We start from the raw sequence: 15,763 nt of genomic DNA on the forward strand, positions 1-15,763 counted from the left end.
GTTCAGCGACACCTCGAAGGCCTGATGGACAGGTCCACCTGAGAGACAGAAATAACCCTCAGCGAGAGGACAGCTACCAGGTCCAGAGAAGGGGCTGTAGAAAAATGTCCCAGGTGACGGGACGCAATATTTAAAATGTGAATGCAAATGAATCAATCCTGTAAGTATGATGGTCAGTGTTAGGAGTTATCGTTTCACACAGTCATGACTGTTTTATTAAAATGTCTGTGATTTGGAAGAATTGATTTTGGGGCATCTAAAGAGACAACCCCCTGTCTGAGCCTCTTGGTACAGTTCAAGTGGGGCAAGGGTATTTTAGTCCCTGCAGGGGGGAGGAATGTCCAGTTGTCACAGAAGATACAACGTGTTGGTTTGTGAGTTCTCCAACTATCTTTCTAGTGTGAAAACCTTCGCTCAACTCAAGCCACCATTCATTCGCCAAAATCTGTGAAAGAGGAGCACCAAGAATGGAGAACGTGGCCATATTCGACTCTCCTGGGAAAGGAAGGGGCTTGAAGGCCGCCAAGGAGTTTTGGGCTGGAGACGTAATTTTCTCTGAGGCCAGTCTCTCAGCTGTTGTGTTTGACAGGTATGATGTTGACTGAAATCAGAGGTAATGTGTTTTAATGCAACTGTGAGGATATTCAAACAGTGAAGCTGTGTGATTACCTCAATTTTCTCAACATATAACACGTTTAAAAGTTTGAAAGCCCTACAGGTTTATTTGTAATTCTAATACTGCAGTTTCAGAGCTGCATTTTTACAAAATACTGCTTATTATCAGTCATAACTTTAATAAATACGATTTGAACAATAAACTTGTGTATAATTAATGTTTTATAATGTGTTTGATCTTCTCAACATCAATGTCATTCCCTTCCCAGAAGGAATATAATCTTTTCACTACAGATAAACATGAAGGAGAAAATAATCTCAACTCAAAGTCCTCTTATTTGCATTGCATAGAAGCAAGTAACTTATCTGATGTTATCTGAATGTTTTGCAATATGGCCTGAAATATAGAAAAAGTTAACTAATTACACTTTGCTGATTTACTTAAAAGTTGACTTAAGTGAGTGAATTCGGCAAAACAGCAAAGGTGGACGCCAGTAATTAAAATTTCTTGTGACATTTTTATTATTATTTTTTGCCTCTGCAGCTATGCAGAGCGCATTTGCCACAGCTGTTTCCGCAGACAAGAAAAGCTCCAGAGGTGTGGTCAATGCAAATTTGCTCATTACTGCGACCGAACTTGCCAACGTGCTGGCTGGGCTGAACACAAACAAGAGTGCAGCGCCGTCAAGGCGTACGGAAAAGTACCAAACGAGAACATCCGGTGAGTGAAAACCAGAGAAGAACTACGCTGACTTTTTCTGTTCGGGAATACATCAAACAAAACTTTTGAAATCCGTAAAAAATCAAATCTGCAGTACAGGCACAAGGTCACTCTACAGTTACAGAAATGTTAAGTGCTTTAAAATTAGATTATTATCTCTCTATGACCAAAATGTAATATGAGCGAGTACAGTTCAAGTTCAAAGAAAGGATTGGTGTACTCTTCTGGGAAGTAATCTCAAGAACTGCAACACATAGCTTCTGTTTGAAAGTATGAGGTAGCTGCTCTTTAGCTGTAGCTTTGTGCATAAAACTAAATGACCCACAGCTTAACGAGGGCCAAAAGAATCATTATAAATCATTGATTTGTTCTGTGCAATTAGTTTAACATAAAACATAAACATGCTCAGCGTCTATGAAATGGAAGCAATCTGGATATTAAAAATGTCACCATAGTCAAAAACTTTTTAAAAAATGTAGCTTTAACAAGTTTTTTGCCAATAGTTAATCAATTCAGACAAGCTAAACTTCTCTGAAAGTTTGAGTTCTGAAAGAAAGACCGTCATGGTGATAAATAACACCAAAGTCTATCCTAAGGCAGAAATATCAATATTAACTGAGATTTGTGGGTCATTTCTGAAAAACGTCATTGTGAGAGAGGCTGAAGCTCACCAGTACCACTTACACAAAGAACCATCTGCAGTCTAACAGTGTTATTAGTAAATATGGAAGATAAAAACATGGCCTAAAATTTAACCTTGGTGGACTCATTTCAAAATCTGTAGAAAACTGGACTTGGTTCCATCTACAAAACACTTTCTTCTCCATCTGTGAGGATGGAGAAGAACCCAGCCTAAAGCCCATCACTCAGACCAGTGTGTGTGCACATGATCACCAGACTCAAATACCTTGAACAGATTAGCAAACAGAGCAGGACAAGCCTGTTTTCTGTCCACAGCATTGCTAATGCCATTTGTACCAACATAACTGATGTCACAGTACTGTGACCCACCCAGAAGCCTGGCTAATTTCCTTTTTAGGTGCTGTTGTTTCATTTGAGTGCTCAGGTTCAGACTCTAGAATCTTGACTCATGTCTTTGTCGCTTTAGAAGAAGATAAAAATATGTGCTCGGACACACACACTCAGCGCTTCTCAAAGGCACACAGCTGATTTCACTGTCAAATTTCCAACTGGTGTTCTCCTCTTTTCCTTCATGTGCACAGACTGGTGAGCCGCATCATGTGGCGCATCGATAAGGAAGGAAGCTTGGTGTCTGACTTGCAGCTGACCACTCTGGATGAGCTGGAGGACCACCTAAACGACATGCAGGAGGACGATTTAAAGGAGCTCAAAGTGGACATTCACAACTTCCTGGACTACTGGCCCCGAACCAGCAAGCAGCACACAATCGATGACATCTCACACATATTTGGAGTGGTGCGTTCCAAAGTGTGACATGTTCGTGGTGTAAAACTCCAGAGCAGAAGCTGCTTTTTTCCAGTGATCAAACAAACACGGGCATGAGCCAGCTCTCTCCAAGATAAAGCTGTGTGCTTTATCTTGGAGATAATTTTGCTCACAGAGCAAAATTAATGAGTTTGGTGTTAGTCAACAAGTTATAGCCCCTAATATTTGTTTTATAGCAGACACTCAGGTTTAAACATTCATCCGTTATGCAGAAAGAACAACATGTACAGTGTACCAATGGCTCAAAAACAAAGAGGTTGATAGAGATAAGGAAGCTGAGATAATTTGACTTTAATTTCTGGTTTCAGTGGAAGACTCCATGGTTCTCATCTCTTTTAATAAGTCAAGCAATATTATTCACTGCAGTAGTTTGTGTGGAGGCAGCACAAAAGAAAATGCTCAGTATTTTTCATAGCCTCTTGACCCGTTCATTTTCTTAAATAGGGGTCAACGAAGGTATTCAATTTAGAAAACTAAAGGTTATGTTCTCTTTCAGATCTGGCAGCAATGCCAAACACAAACATATCAAATTGTGTGAAACTTCTAAGCCAAATATTCTTGTTGTCTACTTTGACTATTTTCTTGATTTAAATAGAAATATTTCCTGTCTAATGTTTCAGATCAACTGTAACGGCTTCACTGTGAGCGACCAGAGGGGTCTTCAGGCGGTAGGAGTCGGTCTTTTTCCTAATTTGTGCTTGGTTAACCATGACTGTTGGCCAAACTGCACTGTGATCCTCAACCACGGCAGGTAAGTAAAAAATAAATAAATAAAAACTAAACTCCCCCTGACAATGTTTGCTATTGCTACCTCCAGATTTCTTCTCTTTTTTTTTTTTTTTACTTGTCACACTTACATATTTCAGAATATTAAATACAAGGCAGAGATAACCTGCATGAATACAAAATTAAGTTTTACAAAGAATATTTTCAAGATTTAAAAATATTGTTCAAACCCCAGTGGTCTTATGAATGTAAAAAGTTAAACACTCTGTGAACCTAAAACCTGGTACGGTTTCAAGTGGTTGTGTTAAAAGATGCTTCAGATAATCTTCAGGATTAGGAAGTCAAGTTCTGTAGGTTCTGAAAAATTAAAATAGCCATCGGATCACCACCATGTTTGAGAAGTCAGAAGGGTTTTCTTTTTTCTCAAATGTTGTAATGGGATGCAGACCTTCTGAAAGATTGATCTAGTCAGGCTATAAATATTTTCTAAGTCTTGGGGATCTGATGTTATTGGAGTGTTTTTTTGCTGTAAATAAGTCTTTCTGATTTGTGGACAATGGCTCTCATCATGGATCACTGGTGTCCCAAAATCTTAGAAATGATTTTGTAAAATAATTGTTTTGTTTTTTTTTTTAGCCTGCTTCACCTTGTCAGAAACTTTTTAGGATAGCCAATGAAACTGAGTCCCACAGTAACACTGAGTCTAAAAGACTCAGGGAAGCTCATGTAGCTTTTTTGGTTAATACCAGTGAAATTATCATTTGAAAGCTGCTTTTTGAATCTGTTCAGGATATCTTCAATGATCTGAAACATTTCATCACGACAACAAATAGAAACAGAAGCAATAGGTCAGGGACAAATACATTTTCAAAGACCTGTAGCTGCACATAACTTAATGGAAAATGGAAAAATAAAACCCACAGTTAAAGGTTTGTGTGTGCACCTTTTGTTTTTGTGCTATATGAGGTTTGTTTGTGTGTGGTTTATGTATTTGTCAAGTGTCATTCGCTGTAAAACTGCTTCCTGCTTGTCTTTCAGTCAGTCGGCTGTGAATACCATATTTCATTCTCAACGGAGGTGCGTTACCTCACCTTAAATCTTTTTGATAGCAACAGGAATATTGAACGCTAATAAATATTTGCACATAACCCCAATTGATTCTTTGTAGAAAACAAACTTTTTAGTTGGTTCTGTGGTGTGCACTTTATTCATTGTCAATCCATCTTCTCATAGAAACATCAACATGTATGTGCTAACTTTCACTCACCCATCTAAGTGTAACAAGAAGCTGTTCTCTGCACATTTCTCTTGTTCATCCTCATATTTACCTAACTGCTTGTGAGATCAACACACAATTTTACATGTGCTAGATTTTTCATTTCATATTTGATTTTTGTCAAAAAGGAAAACACAGAAGGTTGTTTTGCTTGTGTCAATGGCTGAACTCTAACATTACTTAGCTAATACCATTTTCATGTGAATACAGTTTTGTTTAAAGGTGCTGTCTAAAATGATCAGTTTTGCTAACCAGATAGCTAGGTTAGGTTAGCATGGTGGTGCTTCTCCCTGATGTAAGCAGGTGTCTCTGTTTCAACACAGGAATTAGACTGCATACTGAAGACATTTCAGCCATTTTATTCAGGTGTGATGGAGAAGGAACAGATCTAACAGTTGCAGGCGATCAGCTCCTATACTTTAGAGATGCACACTTAGGTTAAGAGTAGAAAAGCTAAATATTTTCTGCACAGTAGTTGACAGAAAATCACTACCACTACTTGCTCTTAAAAGAAGCACAAATTAAGTCAATGAAGAAGTGATATGATAGGTCCAAGAATAGACAGGCAAACTACCTGCCCATTTAAGATTTGATGCTACAAACAATCAACAGTTTGAATCTAAATTCAAAGTCACTGAAACAACATTAAGGAGCATCAAAGTTGCCATATTTGACTTTCTTTTATGTGGACCCTTGATGTTGTTTACTTTATCATGAGTGTGTAAATAAAATTATCTGTGTACTGGTCCCAAATGAAAGCAGATCTTGATGAAACAGCATCTTATAGGTACAGAATTACTGGGTGGGTAAACTGAGTCAAGATCACATGCAAAACCAGCTTAGAAAGTATAAATGGTAGATTTAAAAAAATTGATTTTGTTACAAGCATCAGTGGGTGTGTGTTTAAGATTAAAAACATGTTTTCTACAAACATTGTTTTATTAGAAACTGGGGATAAAATTCAGGTGTTTTCATGAGTTTGGAATTGAGATTAGCTTTATTTTTTATTTCTATTTTAACAAAATATGATGTCAAATATAAAACATTCTGCTTAGGGGGTAAAGAGGAGAGACTGTACTTTGCACCTTTAAATATTCTGTTCATTTACACAACCAGATCATTAAGTGTTTCAAGAAATAAAGTGTGTGATCACTTTTATCATGCTGTCTGGTCATAAAAGTTGACAGACTTGATTGAAACCCACATTATAGTGTAGTAGGCTTTCACCCTCATACACTCCATCATTGAAAATGACATAAAATCACCTTGCATGCATTTTAAGATGCAGACATGCCTTTATTTTTGTTTCCACTCTTCAGGATTGAGTTGCGCTCCTTGGGCAAGATTGCAGAAGGCGAGGAGCTGACGGTCGCTTATGTGGACTACTTGAATGTGTCAGAAGAGAGACAGAGGCTCCTGAAAACACAGTACTTCTTTGACTGCACATGTGAACACTGCACCGACAAAACCCACGATGACATAAAGCTGGGGGGACGGGAAGTGGAAGGAGTCAAGGTTTGTGTTTGTGTGTGAGAGGAGGGGGAGGGGGGTAATCCACAGTGGCAAACAGACCAAATGCTAGCGCCTCATTTAGCACTGACAGGGGTGATAAGGCAGGCGGGAAATATGAGAAGCAGGACGACACTGACTATTTTAAGAGAAGATCATTCACAAGTAGATTTGCCATTTGCACACACTCCCAGATTTTAACTAGACTTGTGCAACGACTTTATGACTGTACTTATACTTCAGTGGCATTTAGCAATTTGTCTTAAGCTGCTCAATTCACTTCTAGGTCATACTGCATTCAGCTGGGTGAGAGAGGTCATTATTATTTATAAAGTTTTTATCTCTGGGGAGAAAACCTTTTCAAAGTCTGTTTATCTTAAGTAACTGAACACAATGTGACATAATCAATGTCTTGGACAGACTTCTTGCAGTTTGCAGTGGGACAAAGGTCTTTCATAGATAACAAGTAATCAGGCTTGAGCTTTATGGACCTAGTCATGGCTTACAATTGTTATCTCTAAACAAAACAACCCATTCTCTACTTTTTTTTTTTTTTTTGCTTAAATGTTGCATTTTCAGGCCTCTTAACTGTTGTTTCTCTATTTGTGTTGGTTAGTTATTTATAAGATTATTTTCTCTAAACTTTCAGCCTTCAGATGAACAGGTGAAGGAGGCGACAGATTATTGCTTTGAAATGATACAAAAGATGGACAAGGCTCGATTAAATGGCGACTACCATGAGGTACACCAAACAAAAACAGGTTAAATAGGTCTTATGCTTGTTATTTAAGCTAATCAAACTAACCTTTGTGTTTTTTTTTTTGCTTCTAGGTGGTGAAAATATGCAGGCAGTGCATTGAGAAGACAGAGCCCATCTTGGCTGAAACTCACATCTACCAGCTGAGGATGTGGAGCACAATGAGTGAGGTGCAAGCTTACCTACAGTATTTTGAGGAAGCAGCGAATTACGCTCGCAAGGTGGTAGAGGGATACATGTGAGTGCAAACAGGAATTTTAACTTCACATGATGCATGACGCATGATTCCTGCTTTGGGTTTTGAAACCTGCTATCAGATTTCTCTAGTAGCAGGCTTGTTTTACAAACAGCACAACTTTCATCAAGTCATAGTTTATATTAGTTCCTTGTAAGTATGAGGCTTATTATAGAAGGTATAACTCACAACGGCTGACTAGAAAAAGGTCAGAATCACCATAGAAAAAATGTAGCTGCACCAAGCAGCTGAGGACATTTATCTAGAATTTAAAACTACAGGCTACACACAGCCTACAAAATAAAAGTTTTATTTGTCTTAGATTAAATCGTTAAAGAGAAAGCTCCATTTTTTTAGGGAAAAGAATCAGTGGTAGTTCTGTGTGGCCTTTAAATGTAAAGCTAACAGATTCATTTAAAGATGAAAGTCCTGCTGTTTTATAGATTAGTGGATTAGGTAGATTCCAGATATTCAAGGGCTTTAAATACAAAAAGGTGACATCTGTTGGGTTTAAACCTGAGTAAAGATGGTAATATGGATTCAAACTGTCTCATGGACCAAGTATCAGTCACTACCAGCATTTTCAGCATTTGTTATAGTTTAATATTTTCTTGTTTGTTGGGGTTTTGTAGTTTTAATTTTATTCTGTTTACTTTTGCTGTTTTTACTTTTGTGATTTTGCACATTTGTGTTTGTCACACATTTTGATGTGTTGCTCTCTGCTAAAATGTTGCATTCTCCACTTTGCACCTCATTTCCACTGCAAAATTCTTGCTCAACTGCATGTTTCCCAGGTGAAAATCTCTCTGCTGAGCCCTACATTTTCCATCTTGTCAGAAAGCTGTACCACCCAAACAACGCTGCTCTTGGTATGGCTGCCATGCGTGCTGGAGTGACTCACTGGCAGGCCGGACTCATCGAGGTCGGACACGGGATGATCTGCAAGGCCTACGCCATCCTGATGGTCACTCATGGCCCAACACACCCCATTACCAAAGACCTTGAGGTACATGGCTTTATAACAATATTTACCAAAAAGAAACCATATTAGCTTTATATATCTCTTAAATATTGTGAATCGGGTGCAAAAAAGCTGAGAGGCACAGCTAACAATTTGTTGAAAAGTATAATCCAAATGTTTACTCCATTATAATCAGAAAATTAAATTTTATACATAAATCAGTGCTACACTACAGGTGCAGATACACCAGTGGTCATCCTCTGATAACTCTGATTCCTCTACAGTCGATGCGCATGCAGACAGAAATGGAGCTGAGGATGTTCAAGCAGAACGAGTATGTTTACCACAGCATGAGAGAAGCGGCCCTGAAAAACAAACCCATGACCATGCTGCACGAACCCAAGTCAGTTGAGGAGGGGATCAAGAATCTCTTCCACCGGAGGAAGTAGCTCAAACATGGGACTTTAAAATGGAAAGAGCAATCATTTTTGTTTACTGTAAACAGCTTCCTGGGTGTTTGATGCATTTCTGTCACATGACCAATTTCTGCATTGCTCACATTTTGTAGTTACTTTTCAATAAATGTCTTGAACCAGTGATTTAAATCTCCCCCCTCCCCCTCCTCAGGTCTTAAACTCAGTTTACAGACAGGTTAAGATAGGAATTACTTCAACCCACAAAGAAAGTTTGTTGTAAATCAATTTACAAGGACAAGAAAACATTCATACCACTGGCAGATTAGTGACAATTAGATTTTTTTTATAAATCATAAGCTTTGAAAAAGTTTAATTTTTGAATCTTCCCATTGAGGTTAATTTTTAACCACTTTTCATTTGCAGGTTCAGATTAAACTTGGAAAATATCTTTTCCCCAAGAAATCAAGTATGCTCAGAAGCAAACCTCTTGCCCCCCTGACCTTTATGAAACCTAAAAAGACTGTGTGTGGCCTCAATACTCACTTTAAAGTTCACACTTTTTCAAAATGACATGTCGAGATTCCCCCAGCAATAGGAAACAATTGCTTTACAGCAAGCAAGTTTCAACTTTAAGGGGATTTCCACTGGCATTTTGGGTAGATCCAAGTTACCAGAAAGTGACCTCAAATCCAGATCTGCCACAGGTGCAAGCATTTCCATAAAATAAACCAACCACAGCCATATTAAGCTATGCATGTCTTCCTTTTCCCTTTAAAACTTTTAGTAGGGAACGTGCAAATACTAGAGTTAATTGAACACTTCCTTCCCTTTGTGCTTCAGAGCCAGTCTAGCGCAACAGTTTGATTTCACGACATGATCTACACAAGCCCATTAGTGGCAAATTTAAGTTCTTTAACTTGAATTTAAGCAGGACAAGGGATTTAGGAAAGTCTGATGCTGTGGTGTCCAAAATTCTGTGATAATTTGCTCATGTGTCCTTCATCCAAGTCCATGCACCAACTGAGGAAAGTTTTGCACCACCACCACACATCCTGCCACCATAAACTTTACATGAGGAATTTCAAGACAGATATTTGCTGCTTTCATGTTTATTATACAAAGTGTGAACATTTACATGCGTTTGCTTATCCTCTTGTAAACAATGCCGCCAACAGACATCGTCTGAAAAGAAGAAACAAGGCTTACAAATTTGTCCAGGAGGCAACCAGAGCTCATAGTTTGAACTTACATTTAAAATTGTGTTGGCATCAGTCAGTTCTGTGACCGACTCGATTCCTTCAAGTGAAACCTTCAGCTTGTTGCCGTCACGAACCACCACTGCCTTCAAGATAGAAGATAAAGATTTAATGCTGAAACATTTAACCCAGTCAGGATGGAACGCATCCCATCTAAAGTAGTTTTAACAGGTGACTTTAACTTACTTTGGCCTTCCCTCCAGTTGGAGTTTGCAGCTCTGTCTCTTTTCCAATGGTGAAGGAGTTGGTAATGACATTTGAGCCAGTAGTGACAGTCACCTTGAAGTCATCACCAGTCTCTTCAATCTCAGAGATGCTCTTAAGGTCTTTACCTTTCTGGATGAGGTCATCAGGAACACCTAGAATATATTGGATTAAAACCATGCCTATCATTCACACAGTTCAACCACAAATCTGTTAAAGCAGCAACTCACCAATGGCCTTCATAAAGGCCTCAAAGTTTTCCTGAGACTCCAGCTGATATTTCCCAGTGAAAGACATGATGGTAGACAGTGAAGGTAGAGAAAAATGAGGATCCTGCCTCTTTTAAACTCTCAGACTGCAGGAGCTCAATGATTAACCGCAGGTGACTCCAATTAGGCGGAGTTAGGCCACCTCATGCAAGGTCACATCGACCGCAGCAGATGAAACTCTTAGTGGAGATAAACAGAGGCTCAATGCAATTTGACTAAGTTTTGGTGAAACATGATAAACATTACAAAACAGAGATGGTGAGAAAAAACAAACAAAAGAGACGCATTTAAAAGACCACAAACAAATGTTGACATAAGTTTTAGAGCATGACCAATATGGGAATGACCTTTGACTCGACTGTTTTCCAGCAGACAGACACTGAGCCCCACCTCAAGTAGGGGAAGGTATAAAAGATTGCTGCTAAAACCTTGGCTGTTGACGGAGTGCTGCATTCTTTATATAGTAATGGAAAGTTGAGTAGAAGAAAAAAATGTGGCAAAAAACAAATGCAACAGCAACAGTGATAACAAGAGAGATTGAGTGAAGCAAACTTCATTCAAGAGTCACCATAGAAAAATATATACAGAATATGAGTCCAAGTTAACCAACTCCTGAACCCTGAGCTCTTACCTGGACTGTAGATACTGGACTGTTGCTCTTCTAAACGTAAATTTAACTTGGCAAACCAAGGTCCTGGTATAAACAAAAAGTAGGAAGCACAGGTTTCACGTTGCTTTAGATCCATTGTGAAGTTCTCAGTTAGTGATGAATTGGGGTGCTATGTCATCCGCTGGTGTTAACCTGCATGTCCAAAGTCAGAGCAACCGTCTACCAGGAAGCTTCGGAGCTCATCGTTTTGCCAGCAAGCTGTTCAAAGATGCTGATCTCATTTTTCAGCAGGACTTGGCACCAAAATGGATTAATGACCACCGTGCTTGAATAGCCATCAAAATATGCTGATATAAAAGATGAGAGACACAAAACCGGACAATGAAAATGACCTGAAGGAGGCTATCAAAGCAACCTGAACTTTGATTTTTACAGATTAAAAGTGCCAGGAGACTGACCGCCTCTATGGCACAACACAGTGATGCAGTGATTCATGCAGGAGGAATCCCAACCAGGTAATGAGTTCATTTATAGCACTGTTCAAGGACTGTTTATTTTTTCAGTACGCTGACATCTTTATATTCAGTTAAAAAAATATATACTTAAGATTCCATTTTTCCAAGAAACTGAGTTTTGAGTTTTCATCAGCATGAGAGATAATCAAATGTACTTTGGTCAGATGAAATCACTTTTCACGATAAGATTTTTTATGATAAGTGTTTTCACAAAGTAGGCTAATGTAACCATTTATCCTGCTCAGTGCAACATCGCTCACCTGCAGCCTGTTTTTCAAAATGTTTTCCTCTGACTGAAACATTTTTCTTTGTCATTACCTCTTGAACTGAGCAACTTCAGACATTAAGCTGAGAAAAAATGGCTCAAAGGTGACCAGATGATCACCCTAAAGGTTGCAACATTGATATTTGCACACAACCCCATGTGAGGATCTGAAAGATAAGGGCAGCTCTGATGATATGATCGAACACTAAACCTGATAAGGCTAATGCTGACTCTTTCTTCACCTTGTGCAGAGAAGGAAAAAAAGAGGCATGTTATACTTTCTCCAAACTTTATTTCAGCATGCAGAACTCTGGATGACCTTTCTGTATTCATCCCTGTTTTCATACTCAAAAATATATTGACAAAGGCACTCTACTGAAGCACAAAATGTGGTGACAGACATGGAAACACAGCTATACAGCAGGAACTACAAGTCCCATTGTCCTTGCAGAGAGAGGTGCTCATTGGTAGCGGAGGTGCTCATTGGTGGGTTCGGTGAGAAGTGTGGCGGGCCAGATGCAGGAGCCTGAGGATGATGTCGGTGGGGTCACCGCCTTCGAACTGGCTGCTTTGGTCATCTCCGTCGTCCTCAGAGAGGCAAGACTGATCTGCAGTGCAGCTTTCTGTGGTGGAAAAAAAAAAAGAAAGATGGAAGCGTTAATGCTGAAGTATTCCACTGCGACTTCACTCTAAAAAACAGAAAAAAAGGCACTTTTCTGTAATTCCCCCACCACTAAAGACCTACAAGAGGAACCGAATGATCTAAATATAAAGGATCATCATGTTTGTTCCTGCTTATATTGTTCTGCAAGAGTCTTCTGCTTGTATTCCATGGCGTCTATTAAATGGTTAAATGCCCTTTTTGCAAGTTTATTTATTTTAACAATAAAATCTTTTAAATGTGTCTTAATGGATATCATATTAAAAGCAATGGTTGGTTTCTAAGGAGGATTTTAACAAATATTCAGCCATTAAAGAAAAGATTTCAAAATTAGCATTTAAACTGAAATGAGAAAAGCTGCTACTGATGCATCGACACCAGTAATGAGCCATATTTAGATTAATTATACATCATACTGTCAGAACTAAAAAAGAAAGCTTTCAGATGAGAAGTGAAACGCTCAACATCGAAGAAAGGAAGTACATTCGTCTTCTGTTTGTGTGCATAGATCTTTATGGTTCTTTAACTTAAATCTAACAGTTCTCTGTGTTTATGTAAAGACTGTCAGGCAAACTGTTATTTAGATATTTATAGAAAGTTATACAATGAATCTTTAATATGTTTTAAGTTTCTTAAATTTGAAATTTCACTTTATTTTCACCTCAGACTTTAGTTTTGTTTAAAATAGAGTTGATGCACTTTTCTCACACTTGTATTTAAATTGTTCGAGGATTTAAAAGCTTTGGCAGATAATTCCAATAATTTAATAAGGCCTGTCTATTGTCAGCAAATCAAATAAAAATGTTGTAACAAATTTCTATGAATGTTTAACAATGGGCCTTGTTTCACCCAGGATTGTTTCAAAGATGGTTTTTGTTTCCACCTACTGGCCAACTTGGGCTTGTCCTTTACCTTTGTTGTCCTTATCCAGACGTTTGTCGACTAAACCAGGACTAAAATTCTGAAGTGATTTTCAATTATCTTGGATTAAAATAATTTTTGATCATCTGGAAATAAAACTGACATGAAGCATCATTGGGTTTTAACCAACACCGGTCCATTTAGTTTGCAACTTTGAGGCTTTCGCAGCCAAAGCAACAGTTTTATTAGTTAGCTTGTAAAAGGAAACTATGTGACATGAAGACACAACAGTGAAGGAAGGAATCAAAACTCCAAGTTAAATGAGTAACAGCGCTTTTTGATGTCTCAGAAAATAAAGTGTGATGTAGATGATGACGTAATTAAAGATGCACAGGAGACAAGTTTTAAAAAATTACACAAAAAATATAAGACAATGGTAAAAACACATTTTCATATTTTAAACTGTTGTATTAATATATCTGTTTGAAATGTGAATGTGGATGTATGCATGATTGTCTGTGTTGCTTTAATGAAATGGTGCATTTTCTTCACCTGCTGTTTGTAAAGCAAGAACGTTACATTTTCTTCATGCCGCAGGAAAATGCACCAGTCCTTTACGACAACTTTTTGTTTTGAATCAGTGACTGTTTCCAGATTCACTGACCTGCATCGCAGCAAAATCCTGCAGCAGCACAGCGTCCTCCCTCTGAGCCACAGGATCTCCCTCCGGCCTGACAGGGGGTGAGCAGGTAGTTCTCCTCCAAGCAGTGTGCCGACTCAGGAGAACCCAAGAGGCAGCCGATGCCCTCACCGCAGCAGATGTTGGGGCCGTAGCAGCGGCCCCGGTCTCCAGGGCCACAAGACATACACTAGGGAGAGAAAAAGATTTTTTGTCTAGTTTCTAGTGCAAATATCTTAGTGCATTACTTAAAATTAACTTTTATGCGAGAAATGGGAGATTTAAGTCAGTACCTAATTAATATTGATGAAAAAGTATTAGAGCCACTTGCAGATTGAGTCACTTATAACTTCAGAAAAACGTCTTGTTAGTGAAATAATCTGCCAGTGGAATTAGTAAGTTTTCATCAATATTAACGAATTATTTATCTAATAAAGCTCATATTTCTAGCTGAATAGTTTGCTGTAAGTTAGAGCACTTAAAATAAGCAACTAGACCAGTCAATTTGCAACAGTTTTTGCAAATTGATTAACTTGTTTTGCAAGTTAATCAACTTGTAAACTTGGTACGATTTTATGTTTTAGCAGTCTTTATATTTTACCAGGCTCATTTTTTGATGCAGTTTGATGCAATTTGCTCCACATGCCGTCTTAAGGCACATTACCAAACAAGAAACTCCAATTTGTACACAGAAATAAATCAAGTCAGTCTAATGAATATACATAAAATTTACTGCATATATTTCCATCCTATATTTTCAGTTTTGTTTCTGACATTTATCTTAAATCCAAAACGTTCTCACAGTTCTGAAGAGAAAGAAAATGCAAGAATATCTGTTCTGAAAGTTGTTATAGTTATCTAAATTTTTTGTCATTCAGCTTTGATAAGTGACCATTTCAATTGGACAAGGAAAAATCATTTTACTTTGAGTTTGTAGCTTAAAAATTTAAATTGAAGCAACAAACCTTTCGGAGAGGAGCATCCATGATTGACCTCTTTCCACCGATGGGGCAGTTGGAGATGTAACACGCCGAACAAACAGACAGGAGGAAAAGCAGGCCCACGGACACGGCAGCTCCAGACATTTCTGCTGAGAATAAAGGCTGTTAAATACAGAAAATGGACTCAGCTACACAGATGTTCTGAGATCAAACTCGTTCACCTGTTTCGTCTTTACGTCTGCCGTTCACAGGTCTTATATATTCCTCAAGGCAACTTTTGAAAGTGACCCAGAAAGCTGAAAGCCACTTAAAAATCTCTAATGAATGTTCTTTGGACACAGAGATGAATCGTCACAGTGGGAGAAAAGGGTCAAAGGGCCAGGTCGCCGTGCTTACGCCTCTTTTGCTGAAGTTCATTACCGAAGGTCTTGTGGAGCATGACCGAGCATGCAGGGATAAAATTATTCTAATTATTAAAGATCACACAGACTGTGGAACTTTTATCTACAATTATTAAAAGATGGTTTGAATTTGGGTTTATTGTTAAGATTTTTGACATAGTTTGGAGGGCTGTGAAGAGAAAGTGATCTTACAGGTGATCAGAGGAGGTCTGTGGTCAAAACTGAATGTTTAGCGGCCGCATTTGGCCCGGCGGCCATGTTCTCCTTGAAGCAATGCAACACTGATGATGACAAATCTTGCCACGACTAAAAATGTCCTCCATTCTTCTTTAAGTCCTTAATTCTTCAGAGGAATTGAGGCACACATTGTTCAGAATCTGAGGTTAATTGCTTTTATGAGCTAATTAACGCACTTAAT

At 38.4% G+C, this 15,763-nt stretch overlaps 3 protein-coding genes across 4 annotated transcripts; 1 reads left to right on the forward strand and 2 right to left on the reverse strand.

Moving 5' to 3' along the window:
• The first annotated feature begins 350 nt into the window (after nt 1-350).
• Nucleotides 351-8,866, forward strand: smyd1b (SET and MYND domain containing 1b). Of its 2 annotated transcripts, XM_055039483.1 has the most exons (10): nt 351-589; nt 1,160-1,336; nt 2,560-2,773; nt 3,424-3,554; nt 4,568-4,606; nt 6,125-6,320; nt 6,964-7,056; nt 7,146-7,309; nt 8,144-8,312; nt 8,552-8,866. In XM_055039483.1, the coding sequence occupies exons 1-10, from the start codon at nt 468-470 to the stop codon at nt 8,714-8,716; spliced, it is 1,470 nt and encodes a 489-aa protein (XP_054895458.1). In that variant the 5' UTR covers nt 351-467; the 3' UTR covers nt 8,717-8,866. The 2 variants fall into 2 exon arrangements, with proteins under 2 accessions (XP_054895458.1, XP_054895459.1); XM_055039484.1 differs by lacking the exon at nt 4,568-4,606.
• Nucleotides 8,867-9,774: 908 nt separating this feature from the next.
• On the reverse strand, nt 9,775-10,498 carry LOC129365937 (fatty acid-binding protein, liver-type-like). The gene is made up of 4 exons (XM_055039486.1): nt 10,374-10,498; nt 10,126-10,298; nt 9,933-10,025; nt 9,775-9,865 (listed from the first exon to the last, which is right to left on the reverse strand). The coding sequence occupies exons 1-4, from the start codon at nt 10,438-10,440 to the stop codon at nt 9,815-9,817; spliced, it is 384 nt and encodes a 127-aa protein (XP_054895461.1). The 5' UTR covers nt 10,441-10,498; the 3' UTR covers nt 9,775-9,814.
• Nucleotides 10,499-12,089: 1,591 nt separating this feature from the next.
• On the reverse strand, nt 12,090-15,163 carry LOC129365936 (isotocin-neurophysin IT 1-like). The gene is made up of 3 exons (XM_055039485.1): nt 14,969-15,163; nt 13,989-14,193; nt 12,090-12,425 (listed from the first exon to the last, which is right to left on the reverse strand). Exons 1-3 carry the CDS (start codon nt 15,086-15,088, stop codon nt 12,283-12,285), a joined length of 468 nt encoding a protein of 155 aa, XP_054895460.1. The 5' UTR covers nt 15,089-15,163; the 3' UTR covers nt 12,090-12,282.
• Between the last annotated feature and the right edge of the window lie 600 nt (nt 15,164-15,763).

The sequence above is a fragment of the Poeciliopsis prolifica genome, unplaced genomic scaffold (assembly GCF_027474105.1).
Source record: "Poeciliopsis prolifica strain line A6 unplaced genomic scaffold, Auburn_PproV2 SCAFFOLD014, whole genome shotgun sequence".
Taxonomy (NCBI): domain Eukaryota; kingdom Metazoa; phylum Chordata; class Actinopteri; order Cyprinodontiformes; family Poeciliidae; genus Poeciliopsis; species Poeciliopsis prolifica.

Coding starts and splice junctions, on each gene's coding strand:
- smyd1b (XM_055039483.1), top strand. CDS start 468: ATGGAGAACGTGGCCATATTCGACTCTCCTGGGAAAGGAAGGGGCTTG. Junction 590..1,159: donor TCAGCTGTTGTGTTTGACAG/GTATGATGTTGA, acceptor TTGCCTCTGCAG/CTATGCAGAGCGCATTTGCC. Junction 6,321..6,963: donor GGGAAGTGGAAGGAGTCAAG/GTTTGTGTTTGT, acceptor CTAAACTTTCAG/CCTTCAGATGAACAGGTGAA.
- LOC129365937 (XM_055039486.1), bottom strand. CDS start 10,440: ATGTCTTTCACTGGGAAATATCAGCTGGAGTCTCAGGAAAACTTTGAG. Junction 10,299..10,373: donor GGCCTTTATGAAGGCCATTG/GTGAGTTGCTGC, acceptor AATATATTCTAG/GTGTTCCTGATGACCTCATC. Junction 10,026..10,125: donor CAACTGGAGGGAAGGCCAAA/GTAAGTTAAAGT, acceptor TCTATCTTGAAG/GCAGTGGTGGTTCGTGACGG.
- LOC129365936 (XM_055039485.1), bottom strand. CDS start 15,088: ATGTCTGGAGCTGCCGTGTCCGTGGGCCTGCTTTTCCTCCTGTCTGTT. Junction 14,194..14,968: donor TGGATGCTCCTCTCCGAAAG/GTTTGTTGCTTC, acceptor TTCTCTCCCTAG/TGTATGTCTTGTGGCCCTGG. Junction 12,426..13,988: donor AGGATTTTGCTGCGATGCAG/GTCAGTGAATCT, acceptor TTTCCACCACAG/AAAGCTGCACTGCAGATCAG.